This window comes from Aethalodelphis obliquidens, unplaced genomic scaffold (assembly GCF_003676395.1).
Source record: "Aethalodelphis obliquidens isolate GAN/ISIS:26980383/991018 unplaced genomic scaffold, ASM367639v1 scaffold64, whole genome shotgun sequence".
Lineage (NCBI taxonomy): Eukaryota > Metazoa > Chordata > Mammalia > Artiodactyla > Delphinidae > Aethalodelphis > Aethalodelphis obliquidens.
Window position 1 is genome coordinate 1,038,951 of NW_020838008.1, and position 13,884 is coordinate 1,052,834.

Genomic DNA, 13,884 nt, shown 5'->3' on the forward strand with positions numbered 1-13,884 from the left:
CAGCCAGCTTAATCTCTTAAAGGGACAGACTTGCCCCTGGCCAGGGATCAGCCAGAGTGGGAGAGGCGAGGGTTAAAAGCAGCTGGAACTCGGGACTTCCCCGGTGGTCCAGGGGTTAAGACTCTGCCCTCCCAATGCAGGGGGACCGGGGTTTGATCCCTGGTCAGGGAACTAGATCTGAGTGTGCAGCCAAATAAATAAATATTAAAAACCAAAAAACAAACCAGCTGGAACTCACCTTGCCAGCAAGCATGTGGCCTATGGCATGTCAGGACAACTGCAGCTCAGCCTCTGGAGCCATGTGCAAGATGCACGCAGGTACACGTGTGACAGCTCTGTTAACCCAGCCATGTTCAACAGGCATGAGCAAAGCCATGAAAAATGCCCAGAAAGGCGGGCTTCCCTGGTGGCGCAGTGGTTGAGAGTCCACCTGCTGATGCAGGGGACGCAGGTTCGTGCCCCGGTCTGGGAGGATCCCACATGCCGCGGAGCAGCTGGGCCCGTGAGCCATGGCCGCTGGGCCTGTGCGTCCGGAGCCTGTGCTCCGCGGCGGGAGAGGCCACAGCAGTGAGAGGCCCACGAACCGCCAAAAAAAAAAAAAAAAAAAAAAAAAAATGCCCAGAAAGTGTGATCAGGCACATAGGACAGATGTCACGTGTGGACACAGCTGAGAACGGAGCAGGTCAAGACATGCAACATGTGACATGTACTAACTGTGCAAGAAGCAAAGGCCGGTGTACTCTGGCTGGAACTCAGCACCTGTGTTCCTGAGTCCACCTGGGTCTGGACTCTGAGAGGGTCTCTTCTCCCTTGGGGCCCACAGCCTCCTCCCTCCAGGCCCCTGACTGAGGACACGCCAGGTCCAGCCATCGTGTAGAGCTGGGGCTAGTTCCTTTCCTTTCTCTCTTTAAAAAAAAAAAAAAAAATTCTTTTTGTATTAGCTGATTTTTACTGGAGTACAGCTGCTTTACAATGCTGTATTAGCTTCTACTGCACAGCAAAATGAATCAGCCATACTTATACATATATCCCCTCCCTTTTGGGTTTCCCTCCCACGTAGGACACCACAGTGAATTAAGCAGAGTTCCTTTCCTTTCTTACATGTCTCCTCTCCCCTCTACCGTGGTGAGGATGGCAGCGAGGCTCACTGAGAGTGGCCCAAGGAGGTGTTTTTGGCGGCTCCTTTTCCCCCCGTGAGCCCCCGTCCTGCACGTGCCTACACCCCACCATCGGCTCTCAGACTCCACAATCCCGCAGTCTGGTCTCAGCCCCCACACACCTCCTCCCCGGGCCAACACCAGCCCTAAAGCCTCCTCACACCACACACCCCTACCTTCCTTATCAGCGTCCCCCCAACCCAGCGTCCCCTCCAGCCTCCCTAGGCGAGCAGTGCGGGGTGGCCGCCCACTCCTGAGACCGGCACCCGGCTCGGCAGGCGGCGGTGCCGGCGGGCGGGGCGCTGCCTCTGGCTTCTATAAAAGGCGCCACTCGGCGCTGACGGCCACTGCTGCTGCGTCCGCCGCCCGCCCGCCCGCCCGCCCGACAGCACCGCCGCCTGCCCCAGCCATGGGTCGACAGAAGGAGCTGGTGTCCCGCTGCGGGGAGATGCTCCACATCCGCTACCAGCTGCTTCGCCAGGCGCTGGCTGAGTGCCTGGGGACCCTCATCCTCGTGGTGAGTGGCGGGAGAAGCCTCTCTCCAGCCCCACACTCCCCAGTCCCTCTGTTCACCGGAGGGTCTGTGTTTTTTAAGACAGCCTTGACCCCTCTCCCAGCTCTGATCCCTCGCCCCCAACTTGACCCCTTCCGGAGCACTCTTCGCCCATAGCGTTAACCCCCTCAGTCACTGACAGTTTCGACTCTTGCCAGAATGACAGCTGTTATGCCCCAGTGACAGCTCTGATCCTTTACCCTCTCACCAGTGACCCAGCCCACAGGCTGGGGACAGCAGTCACCTCTGCAGTCTGGGACCTCCAGCCCTTTCTGGCTTCCACAGCTCCCCAGGTTCCTAGAGTCCCAGCCCTGGGAGGCAGTGGAGGCAGTGGCAAATGGGTCCCTCTTGGGTTATCTGGGTCTTGGATGCCTGGCCCCTAATGAATAATTAAGCCTCAGAAGAAAGTCCAAAAGTTGCCCTGCCATAAGGACAGTTTGCCACAGGTGGGGGCAGAGGGTGGGGGCTACACAGCAAACAGCAAGTGGGAAGGAGGGAGGATCCTGAAGAGAGGAGTCTGTGGAAGGCAGCTGTGCCCCAGGCACAAAGGACGCGGTGTCACTAAACTTCCTCCCCTAGTGCTGAGCAACTCCCAGACAGATGCTGTCAGCTTCCATGCAGAAGCACTCTGACTTACTTCCCGGGGCCTGAGTTACTGTACAGGTTCTCTGAGGGGGACGCTTCCCTGCCTGGGTTACTCCCCAGTCCCAGTTATGCCCTGGTTATGCCAGTTTGGGTCTGGGTTGTTCCTGGGTGACTCTGCACTTTTGGGTCTGACAGACACACCAGTTATGGGCTCCATTTCCTGTCCCAGTTACTCTCAGATTTTCGGCCACTCTTGTGGTTACACCTGTTTCCCTCTGGGTTACGTCTGGGTTCATTTGCTCTGTTGCAGGGGATGGGGTACTCCGTGTCCCACTTCCAACCCTAGGTGACATAGACCAGGCGGCCCCCTGTGAACTAGCAAGATTAACTAGGGGCAAGTAGGGCTGGATGGCCCACCCTAAATGGGTGGTGGTGGTGGAGCAGATTCTATAGGGAGAGGAAAGCTGGACTCACCTCTGGCTTCCAGGAACAAGAAGGGGGGAAGCCAGGTGGGGCACTTTATCCATACCCCCTCCGCAGACTAGTAGACCTCCCAGTCATCTGCCTCTCTTCTCTCCCAGTGCCAAGTGCCAAGAAGGGAATAGGGGCAGACGCTTGTTTTCCTCCTGCCCCCGAGCCGTGTGTCCCCCCGTCCCTGTCTGATTTTTAGTCCAGCCCCCTGTTTGAGAGCAGCCAGGACAGAGCAAGTTGTCTTCCCTTCACAGAGGGGTCTTCCTATCTCCTCCCTAGTCTCAGTTTGCCTTCCCCCAAAGGAGCAGTCAGGCCTCCCGCTGAGCCCCAGGATCATCTGGCTTCTCCCTGACCACAGAAGGAGGGTGTTATGTCTGTGAAGGCGTTCAGGCTCAGGTGGCTGAGGGGCATTTTGTGTCAGTGCCTGGAGAGGAGAGGCTAGGCCCGGGAGACGCCCAAGTGGTCGGTGAAGGCTTACCTGCATACCTCTGTGGGTTGGGGACCGAGAGCCTGCAGTGGCAGAAGCAAGGCTGGCTTTCGGGCGAGGGAAGCCCCTTTCTCTGAGGCTCCTAGTAAGGTGAGGAGAGGGAGAGTGAGCCCGGAGGAAGAGGAAGAAGAGTCTCAAGGTGGTGGAACTGGCTCTGACAGCTTCTCCCTCCAAGGCCCCCTGGGATGGAGCCAGGTTTGGGCCTCAGGCAGGCAAGGAGCTGAGGCCAGGGCCAGCCAAGCTGGGCAGGGTGCCCCAGACCCTCACATGCCTGTTCCAACACACATGCATACTTACACTCTCTGACCTTTGCTCTCACTTGCCCGCACACCTTTGCCCTGCATCACGGCTGCTGGCTTCCCCACTATCTCTTGGTCTTCGTGAAGGATGATAATCAAAATGCTTAACCACCCAGTACAGCAGGACACTGACCCTTTAGAAGTGACGAGGGCCCTTAGCACAGGTTTCGGAAAATTTCTGCTGGATAGGCATAAAGACTTTAGTTATGGAGAGGTGGGAGAGGAGACCTGGGGCAGGGCTGGAGCAGCTTCGGGGGACACTTTGGGGGCTCAGGGCAATGGCTCTTTGCAGAGGAGCTAGTACAGAAACATTTTTACATTTGAACAAGGGGAACGGACAAATAGCACATTCTGTACTTGCAGGACATCAGGGATTTTAGTCCTCTTGAATACGCACCACCCCCCCTATTTCCAGCAGAAAGCTTAGAACTAGTCTCCCCACTTCCACTGCTCTGGGGGTCCTGGACTATGGCTAGTGAGACTAGACAGATCGCTGTCTTTGGGACCTCCAAATCTGAGTGGGGAACCTGGACCTCTGAGGGCAGGGAGGTCAGGGCAAGTGGAGAGAGGAGGCTCTGGGTCAGGAACAGGTCAAGGAGGCTGAAGATCCTGAGAGGGAGAGCAGGGAGAGGCAGGAGCTCTGACACCCCAGATTCAGGAGGACTTCTGCCTTCCTCCCTTTCGTTGTGCCCTCTCCCCCTCAGCTCTTCTTTGGGGCAGGGAGGGAGGCAATTGCAGGTAGGGGATGAGTGAGAGCCTTCCCACCCCTATGGGCCAGGCCTGAAGGGCTGGAGGAGGAACTGCTCAGGTGAGAGTGTCCCCTTCCACCCACTCCTACTGAGAGTCAAGAAAAATCAGTGGAGATGGTTCAGCCATCTTCTGGGCTCGAGGTTGCAAACTTTGCTTCCAGTCCCTTCCATAGGACCCTGTTATTAGTAGAGTTGGAACATTGGGTAAGACATTGGGACATTGGGGCTAAGAGGCCATGTCTGCTTCTTCTACGGGTTATAACTGCAGCAGGACGAGGAGGGGTTCGATTCCAGGAAAGGGCTTCTCGCCCTCCCGTCCTCCCCATGAAGGCAGGGGGAGGTTGTTGGCTTCATCCCTGCCCTCTGGAGTGAGACTCACTGGTCCTCACCCTCCCTGCTTTGTTCTGTTTCCTGACACAGCTGTTTGGCTGTGGCTCTGTGGCCCAGGTCGTGCTCAGCCGGGGCACCCACGGTGGTTTCCTCACCATCAACCTGGCCTTTGGCTTCGCCGTCACCCTAGGCATCCTTATCGCTGGCCAGGTCTCTGGTAAGGCCTTACCCCACCCTCAGCCATCACCCCTCCACAGCATTCCCACAAGGTGTCCCGCTGGAGAATAGGGTGGGAGTGGAAGTCATCTCAGAACAGGGCATAGCCAGGGCTTAGCTTTGGGTCCTTGGAAAAGAAGAGTGGTGAAGGAACTTGATACTTGGAAATTTTGACTCTGACCTTGGAATCAGAGATTAGTCGAGTTGGTCTGTTACATAGTCCAACACACCATTCTGTACAAGAAACCCTTCTCTGCATCCCTGGTCACCAGGCCAGAGAGGGGGAGTATGGGGCGGGGGAATCCTGGCCTCCCCACTGTGGCAGGCAGGGGTTAATAGGTTCCATCTCCCCTCTGCCCAGGGGCCCACATGAACCCTGCCGTGACCTTTGCTATGTGCTTGCTGGCGCGTGAGCCCTGGATCAAGCTGCCCATCTACGCCATGGCTCAGACTCTGGGAGCCTTCCTGGGTGCCGGGATCGTTTTTGGGCTGTATTATGGTGAGGCTTCCTACCCTGCCTTCCTCCACTACCCCCTCCCTCTGCTTGGGACCTGCTGGCACCAGGCCTTTCGATGACAGATGGCTGGGGCCTGCCCAGGCCCCGGGCTTATGACTCATTCACGCACAGGCCCCAGGTGGGGGTCATGAGGGGAAAGAAATGAGTCGGGCAACAATGGAGTCAGGCCCTCCACCCCTCCACCTTCCCACCCCCGACTCCAGGGTAATAAAGCAGCGATCACACTCACCTGTGACCCCTGGGAGGGTGGGCCTAGCCTGAGAGGGGAGATGGGGCTCAGGCCTCTGCCCTCACCCACTTGATATCTAATCTGTGACCAGATGCAATCTGGGGCTTCGCCAACAACGAGCTTATAGTTTCGGGCCCCAATGGCACAGCCGGCATCTTTGCCACCTACCCCTCTGGACATTTGGACATGGTCAATGGCTTCTTCGACCAGGTACGGGCTGGGGGTGAGTGAGGGGAACTCGGGGAGGAGGACCAGGCTGCCTTGGGTTGCTCATGGGCTGGCTGGGGGAGAGGACTCCTCGTCTAGAGCAGATTCCTAGGAATCTGCAAAGTTAACCAGCAAAAGTCTTAGTACCACTGCTCTGGAGAGCAGAGCACGGGAGATGCCAAGAGTCTGAGAGTGGAGGGAGGCTGGAAGGTGGAAGGAGGGGCCGGAAGGTGGACGGGGGCTCTTCTCACCCTGTTCTCCCCACTCCCCAGTTAATTGGCACAGCCTCCCTCATCGTGTGTGTGCTGGCCATTGTGGACCCCTACAATAACCCTGTCCCGCCTGGCCTGGAGGCCTTCACTGTGGGCCTGGTGGTCCTGGTCATCGGCACGTCCATGGGCTTCAACTCTGGCTACGCCGTCAACCCCGCCCGGGACTTCGGCCCTCGCCTTTTCACAGCCATTGCCGGCTGGGGCCCGGAAGTCTTCACGTGAGTGCAGTCCCCGCCAGCGTGCGCCAGCCCGTCTCCCCTCTGCCCTGCCCCACGCGTCCCTGACCACATCTGTCTGCCCCCAGGACCGGCCGCCACTGGTGGTGGGTGCCCATCATCTCCCCACTCCTGGGTTCCATCGCGGGTGTCCTCGTGTATCAGCTCATGATCGGCTGGCACCTGGAACCACCTCCACCCTCCACCGATGAGGAGAATGTGAAGCTGTCCCACGTGAAGCACAAGGGGCAGATGTGAATGGGCAGGGGCCTCCCCCTCAACCCCTCTCATGAGCATCCTTTGACTGTGCAGGGGCTGCTTCCTAGAAACCCTCTTCACGACACCCCTCCCAGGCTAAGAAGCTCCTTGTCTACCACCGCCCCTCTAGAAAGCCCCCTTCAGGATTTTCCATCCTGAAGGAAATAGGATCCAATAGGACCGCTGGCCACTGCCTGTAAGCTGGTGGCACAGGGAGTAGGGCCAATCTAGTCCTTTGTCTCTCAAAGAGAGAGAATGGGCAGCAGATGTGTGCGTGTGCGTGTGTGTGGTTTTCCAGATGTTCAGGGCAAAGGACCAAGTGGAAAGGATTCTATCTGTGGGCGTGTAGGGGAGGCCCGGAGGGAGGGAGGGTGTTGTGTCTGTCTATGAGTGAGGAAAGCACCAGGGATCTGCATGTTTCAGGGGCTCCGTGTGGAGGAGGGTCCAGGTACATGTGTTTCTTAGTATGTGTGTGTCTGCTGTTTTTTCTACACAGGGGGCTTCTATAGGCTTTGGGGGAGGTAGGGTGGGAATATGAGTAGGGCTAGGAGGAGGGGACCACAGCCCAGATGAGGAGCTCTAGCTATTCATACATAAGTAAGAGTGGAGTGATGTGTTTCTGTCACGATGGAGGCATGAGGTGGGTGGGGTGAAGTCCAGGTCATAAGTTTCACGTTTGCTCTTTAAAAAAAGAAAAAAAAAGTATATATATATATTTGTGTGTGTGTCTGTGTGTGTGTGTGTGTGTGTGTGTGTGTGTATGTAAAAATATTACAGTTTTAGGGATGGGGTTGGGAGACTCTAATAGGCTCTTCATTCCTTTTTTTTTTTCCTTCACTCCTTTAATCCTCAACTCATGTACTCTTTTGCCTTTTATAAAAAAATAATAAAATATATGCCAATTGTGTAAATATCTCTCTGCTCGCTCTGCTGTTTTCATGGCACCAGCTAAAGAGCTTCGGTGAGTTTGGCCACAGATAGCCAGGGCACCCTCAGGGTAATACTCAAACCTGCCCTAGGGGCAGGGGTCAGTCACACAGACAGGTCAGAGAGCTCCTTCAGCTCAGCTTGAACACAAGAGTCCCACACTCTCCCCCAAGTTTCCGTCTTCCTGGGATCCCCCAGTACAATGAATCACATCTTCCCAACCCCTGCACCCACCTACTACCCCAGGAAGGCAGGCTGAAGCCTGGCTTAGGGAAGAACTTTCTCCCAGGCAGAGCTGCCCAAAGGAGAGGACTGCTACCCAAGAAATAGTGAGCTCCCTGTTGTTGGAAGAGACCAATCAGACCGGGAACCTGTTATTGCCTTCTACACCTCGCAGCTGTTTGGGCTCTATCACCTTCAACTAGACCTTGGCCACAGCCCCCTGAGCAGCCTCTCTGACTCCAGTTTGCCCCAGTCAGTCCACACAGCAACCAGAGGGATCTTTCTGAAAACCCCCGCTGAAAGTGGGCCTCTTTCTACCGCTACCCAGCGACCATTCAAATCCCTCCATCCTGCAGTCAGGCCCTCCAGGACCTGGCCCTGGTCCCTACACCTTCCCTCACGATGCTCCATCCACCCCAGACTACTTTGTGTGCTCCTGTGCCTTCTGACCTCACTGCCCACTCACTAAAATCCTCCTGATCTTCTCCATCACCTCCTCCAGGAAGTCATCCCTGCCTTACCCATTCTTTCACCATCTCTACAGTCAGTTGTCTGAACCCAGAGACCACAGCTGCATTCATTCGTGCCTCCTGTGCTTCAGTTCTTCAGTCTGAGGCACCCCTGTGTCCTGTAAGGCTGGGATCTGGGATTGGACTAACTCTGGTGCCCTGACTGAAGCCTGGGAAGCTCTGCTGGGAGATCACATGCCCTTTCCCACCTCCTGCTCCTTCCTTACCGAATCCTCCTCAACTTTCACTGGGAATAAAAAGGGAAGGCGGCCCCAACCCAAGCTCTCCTGCAGAGTTAACCACGTTGGGATGCCTGGGTCTGGAGGAGAACTGTGGTTTTTAGAGGATAAGCCAACTCTTGCTCCCCAGCCACTTCACAGATAAGGAGACCATGGCCCAGAGTGGGTGGGTCGCACAGCCTGGACTCTGGGCAGGTGGGGCTGGGGGAAGGCAGTTCCATCTCAGGTCTCCACCCACTCGTCCCCAGCTCCCAGGAGGCGTGTCTGGAATGTTGAAGGGACCTGAGCCAGAGGGAGTGTCCCCTTCTCAGGCCCTGGGGGGAGAAAGGGCAAACCAAGGGAGGAGAATGTGTGCTTCAGAGTTTCACTGCAGCCACACCTGTCCCGCTTTGGGTACCCTCACTCTGCTATCCTCCCCAGCATGCCCCATACCCTTTGTCTTCTCTTACTCTCAACTCCTGCAGTTGACCCTGACCAGGGGGTGGTGGGAGGGCTTCTGGACCAGTGGTGAACAAGTAGTCAGACCTGGATTCCAAGCCCAGCTTGGCCTCTCTCTAGCTGTGTGATACTGGGGTGGTCATTTTCTTTCCCTGAACCTCAGTTTCCTCATCTGTGAATTGGGAGACATTGAGAGGAGGAGGTAATGGAAGATAATAGTCAATAAATGTCAAAAAAATGATTTTTTCCTGCAGAACAGGGGAGGGGGGATGGTGGTTGGTGGAGAGATCTGAAGGCTGTTTTTTAAAGGTCATTGAATTTAATATCCTCTTCCGCCTCAGATTCCTTCCACGAATCTGAAGTTCCTGAGAGGGGGGAGGGAGAACAGGGTGATGGCTTGCCGTGCCCTAACTTGAGGAGGGTTTTGGGAGGAATAGAAGGGAGACACAAGAGGGGGCCACCACGGGTGTAGAGAGCAGAGGAGCATGCAGCCTAGGGAACACGCTGGATGGAAGGTCAGACCGAGTGAGGAAGAGGAAGGCCTGGCCGCCCAGTGACAGAAGCCAAGTAGCAGCATGACCCCTGGGGGCAGGAGCGAAGCTTCCCACCTCCCCACTCCCTTCTAAGATATGCCTCCTACCAGCAGTTCTGTCTGATAGCAAGTTCTAGAAATAAACCTCTTCATCTCTTTCAGAAAAGTAATTTAATCCGTTTGCCAGGGTGGACTTGAGAGAGAACAAGATCCCACGTCTCATCTCTGTCCCTTCTTCCTGAGCTAGTCCTCTCCACAGCCATCTTTGGAGGAGCTCATTGTTCCTTAAAGCTCTGACTTGCTGGCATTGAAATCCACCTCCCTGAAACCTGAGCTGGGTTTCCGTTTCCTTGTGTGCCTGCTCGTGTGTGCGCACACGCAGCTTTGCATCTCTCAGTGCTGCTGGGTGTACCTATCTTTCTCTCAGTCTGTCTGGTATGGCTCTGGGTCTGTGCCCCTGGCTGACCATGCCTCTGTCTCTTTCTGTGTCTCTGTCCCTGCCTGACTCTTTGTGTCTGGGTCTTTCTATGTGTACTTCTAAGTGAACATGTCATGTACCTAAGAGAGTCTGAGTGACCAGTCCCGCTCATCTTACCTCAGGGCATATCTCCTCCTTAATTCCTAGTAATGAGCTCCCTCCTTCTTGCTAACTCTTTCCCCTTGATTTTGTTTGTCTAAAAGCCTGGGTGTGGCCACCCCAGGCTTGGGGAAGCATGGGTGGGGTAGAATTGGGTGGGGTGGGAAGGGGAGAGGAGGGACTACTCCACCCTGAACAGAGACCCCAGAGGCCAGAGATGCCCTTGGTCCCCCACAGGAGGGTCTGTGCAGGTACTGGCCTCCTCATTGGGAGGAGGGAGCCTGTCCTGAGGTGGGGACACTGAGTTGTGCACCTGGGAATGCTGGCAGTGCAAAGGAAGGAGAAAGTCAGGTGGGGAGCCTCCTTCACCTGCAACTTTACCAAATTCATCAATTCATTCATCAATGAATTTGATAAAGCTGCAGGATACAAAATTAATATACAGAAATCTGTTGCATTTCTATAGACTAACAATGAACTAACAGAAAGAGAAACTAAGGGAACAATCCTATTTACCATCGCATCAAAAAGAATAAGATACCTAGGAAAAAGCATACCTAAGGAGGGAAAAGACCTGTACTTGGAAAACTATAAGACACGGTTGAAAGAAATTGGAGACAGCACAAACAGATAGAAAGATATACTGTGTTCTTGGACTGGAAGAATTAATATTGTTAAAATGGCTATACTACCTGAGGCCATCTACAGATTCAATGCAATCCTTATCAAAATAGCAAGGATATTTTTCACAGAACTAGAACAAATAATCTTAAATTTTGTATGGACCCTAAGTAGGCAAAACAATCTTGAGAAAGAAGAACAGAGCTGGAGGAATCACGTCCCACCTGACTTTCAGACTATACTACAGTAATCAGAACACTATGGTACTGGCACAGAAAGAGACACATAGATCGATGGAACAGAATAGAGAGCCCAGAAATAAACTCATGCACTTTTTGTCAATTAATCTATGACAAAGGAGGCAAGAATATACAATGGAGAAAAGATAGTCTCTTCAATAAGTGGTGCTGGGAAAACTGGACAACTACATGTAAACTAATGAAATTAGAACACTCTCTAACACTATATACAAAAATAAACTAAAAATGGATTAAAGACCTAAATGTAAGACCAGAGACCATGGGCTTCCCTGGTGGCACAGTGGCTAACAATCCACCTGCCAATGCAGGGGACACGGGTTCAAGCCCTGATCCGGGAAGATCCCACATGCCGCAGAGCAGCTAAGTCCGCGAGCCACAACTACTGAGCCCACATGCCACAACTACTGAAGCCCATGCACCTAGAGCCCATGCTCCGCAATAAGAGAAGCCACTGCAATGAGAAGCCTGAGCACCGCAATGAAGAGTAGCCCCCGCTCGCCACAACTAGAGAAAGCCCAGCAACAAAGCAACGAAGCAACGAAGACCCAACACAGCCAAAAAAAAAAAAAAGTCCAGAGACAGTAAAACTAGAGGAATACAGGCAGAACACTCTTTGACATAAATAGTAGCAATATTTTTTTTTGGATCAGTCTCCTAAAGCAAAGGAAATAAAACAAAAATGAGCAAATGGGATCTAATTAAACTTAAGAGCTTTTGCACAGCAAAGGAAACCACTGACAAAACGAAAAGACACCTACTGAATGGGAGAAAATATTTGCAAATGATATGACTGATAAGGAGTTAATACCCAACATATATAAACAGCTCATAAAACTCAACATCAAAAAATAAACAACCCGATTAAAAAATGGTCAGAAGACTTGGATAGACATTTCTCCAAAGAGAACATGCAGATGGCCAAGCAGCACGTGAAAAGATGCTCAACATCACTAATCATCAGGGAAATGCAAATCAAAACCACAATGAGCTATCACCTCATACCTGTCAGAATGGCTATCATCAAAAATAACACAAGTAACAAACATTGGTGAGGATGTGGAGAAAAGGGAACCCTTGGGACTGGTGGTCCAGTGGCTAAGACTCCGAGCTCCCAATGCAGGGGGCGGGCCAGGTTCAATCCCTGGTCAGGGAACTAGATCCCACGTGCATGCTGCAACTAAGAGTTCGCACGCTGCAACTAAATATCCCGCATGCTGCAACTGAGGCCCAGCACAGCCTAAATAAATAAATAAATATGTTTTTTCCAAAAAGAAAGGGAACCCTCATACACTGTTGGTGGGAATATAAATTGGTGCAGCCACTGTGGAAACAGTATGGAGGTTTCTCAAAAAACTAAAAATAGAACTATTATATGACCCAGAAATACCACTCCTGGATATATATCTGAAAAAACCAAAAACACTCATTCTAAAAGATACATGCACTCCAATGTTCATAGTAGCATTGTTTACAATTGATATGGAAAATGATACGGAAACAACCTAAATGTCCATCAACAGATGAATGGATTAAGATGTGGTATATATATTATCCATTCATCTGTTAATCTTAATTCATTCATCTGCTGAATAATATTCCATTATATACATATAATGGAATACTACTTATACTATATGTATACTACATACATGTATATATATATATAAATATATATACAATGGAATACTATTCAGCCATAAAAAAGAATGAAAATTTGTCCTTTGCAACAAAATGGATAGACTTGGAGGGTATTATGCTAAGTGAAATAAGTCAGACAGAGAAAAATACTGTATGATATCACTTTGTGTGTGTGTGTGTGTGTGTGTGTGTGTGACTGTAGCAGTCTTATATTTGAAACTCAAGGAGGAAACAACTGTGTTCCAAAACACCTAAATAAGCAGGTCCAAAAACTGAAGGCATTTTTTTTTAACTGCCACATTCACTCCGAAGCCCATTCATCTCCTTCAGCATCCCAAAGATTAAGCACATGTTCTGCTTAGCTATATAGTAAAGTGGCAAACACGCTGCACCACTGACATCACAGGACAGTTGCCTATAAAACTAGACTTCTGACGTTGGGGTCCAGCTTCACTTTCTCTTCATCTGGGAGGGCAGTTGTCTGAGGAACCTCTAGATCCTGCCTGTACTGCGCTGCCAACGCTGAATCCATGACCACCTCTGGCGGGGCGAGAGCAGGCATGGAGATGAACTCCAAGTTAGGGTCTCCCATCAGTTTTCTAGCAAGCCAGAGGAAGGGCTTGCTAGAAAGTTGTAGTTACTTTTGTACAGAAGTGTCATAGTACTGAAGATTCTTCTTTCGGTGGAAGACAATTGACTGTGCCTTAACCTTTCTGTCCTTAATACCCACTTTGTTGCCACACAACACGATGGGGATGTTCTCACACACTTGTACAAGATCTCTATGCCAGTTAGGCACGTTCTTGTAAGTAACTCTCAATGTTACATCAAATGGCACACTGAGCTTGGATATAATAGCCATCTCTCAGTCCACCAAATTTCTCCTGACCAGCTGTATCCCATACATTGAACTTAATAGGTCCTCTGTTGGTATGGAACACAAGGCGATGGACCTCAACACCCAAGGTAGCTACATACTTCTCAAATTCACCAGATGACGTTTCACAAATGTAGTTTTTCCAGTACCACCATCACCAACCAATACAAGTTTGAACTGAACTTGGGGTTCTCATTGGGCAGCCATCGTGATGTTACTTCTAGAAGCGTCTCCACGCCTGTCTGACTGAGGGCTGGAAAGATGGCAGAAGCCTGTATGATATCATTTATATGTGGAATCTAAAAAATATAACAAACTAGTGAATATAACAAAAAAGAAACTGACTCATAGATACAGAGAACAAACTGGTGGTTATCAGATGGGATATGGAAGGTGGGGGAGGGGTAATATAGGGGTAGGGGATTAAGAGGTACAAACTACTATATATAAAATAAGCTACAAGGATATACTGTACAAACCAAGGAGGGACTTCCCTGGT

General features: G+C 51.9%; 1 protein-coding gene and 1 pseudogene across 1 annotated transcript; one reads left to right on the top strand and one right to left on the bottom strand.

Annotated features, from left to right (window-relative positions):
• Positions 1 to 1,474: 1,474 nt before the first annotated feature.
• On the top strand, positions 1,475 to 7,460 carry AQP3 (aquaporin 3 (Gill blood group)). Its single transcript, XM_027088971.1, has 6 exons — positions 1,475 to 1,674; positions 4,722 to 4,848; positions 5,209 to 5,346; positions 5,685 to 5,803; positions 6,073 to 6,290; positions 6,377 to 7,460. The coding sequence occupies exons 1-6, from the start codon at positions 1,567 to 1,569 to the stop codon at positions 6,543 to 6,545; spliced, it is 879 nt and encodes a 292-aa protein (XP_026944772.1). The 5' UTR covers positions 1,475 to 1,566; the 3' UTR covers positions 6,546 to 7,460.
• Positions 7,461 to 12,789: 5,329 nt separating this feature from the next.
• On the bottom strand, positions 12,790 to 13,466 carry LOC113610653 (GTP-binding nuclear protein Ran-like; annotated as a pseudogene).
• Between the last annotated feature and the right edge of the window lie 418 nt (positions 13,467 to 13,884).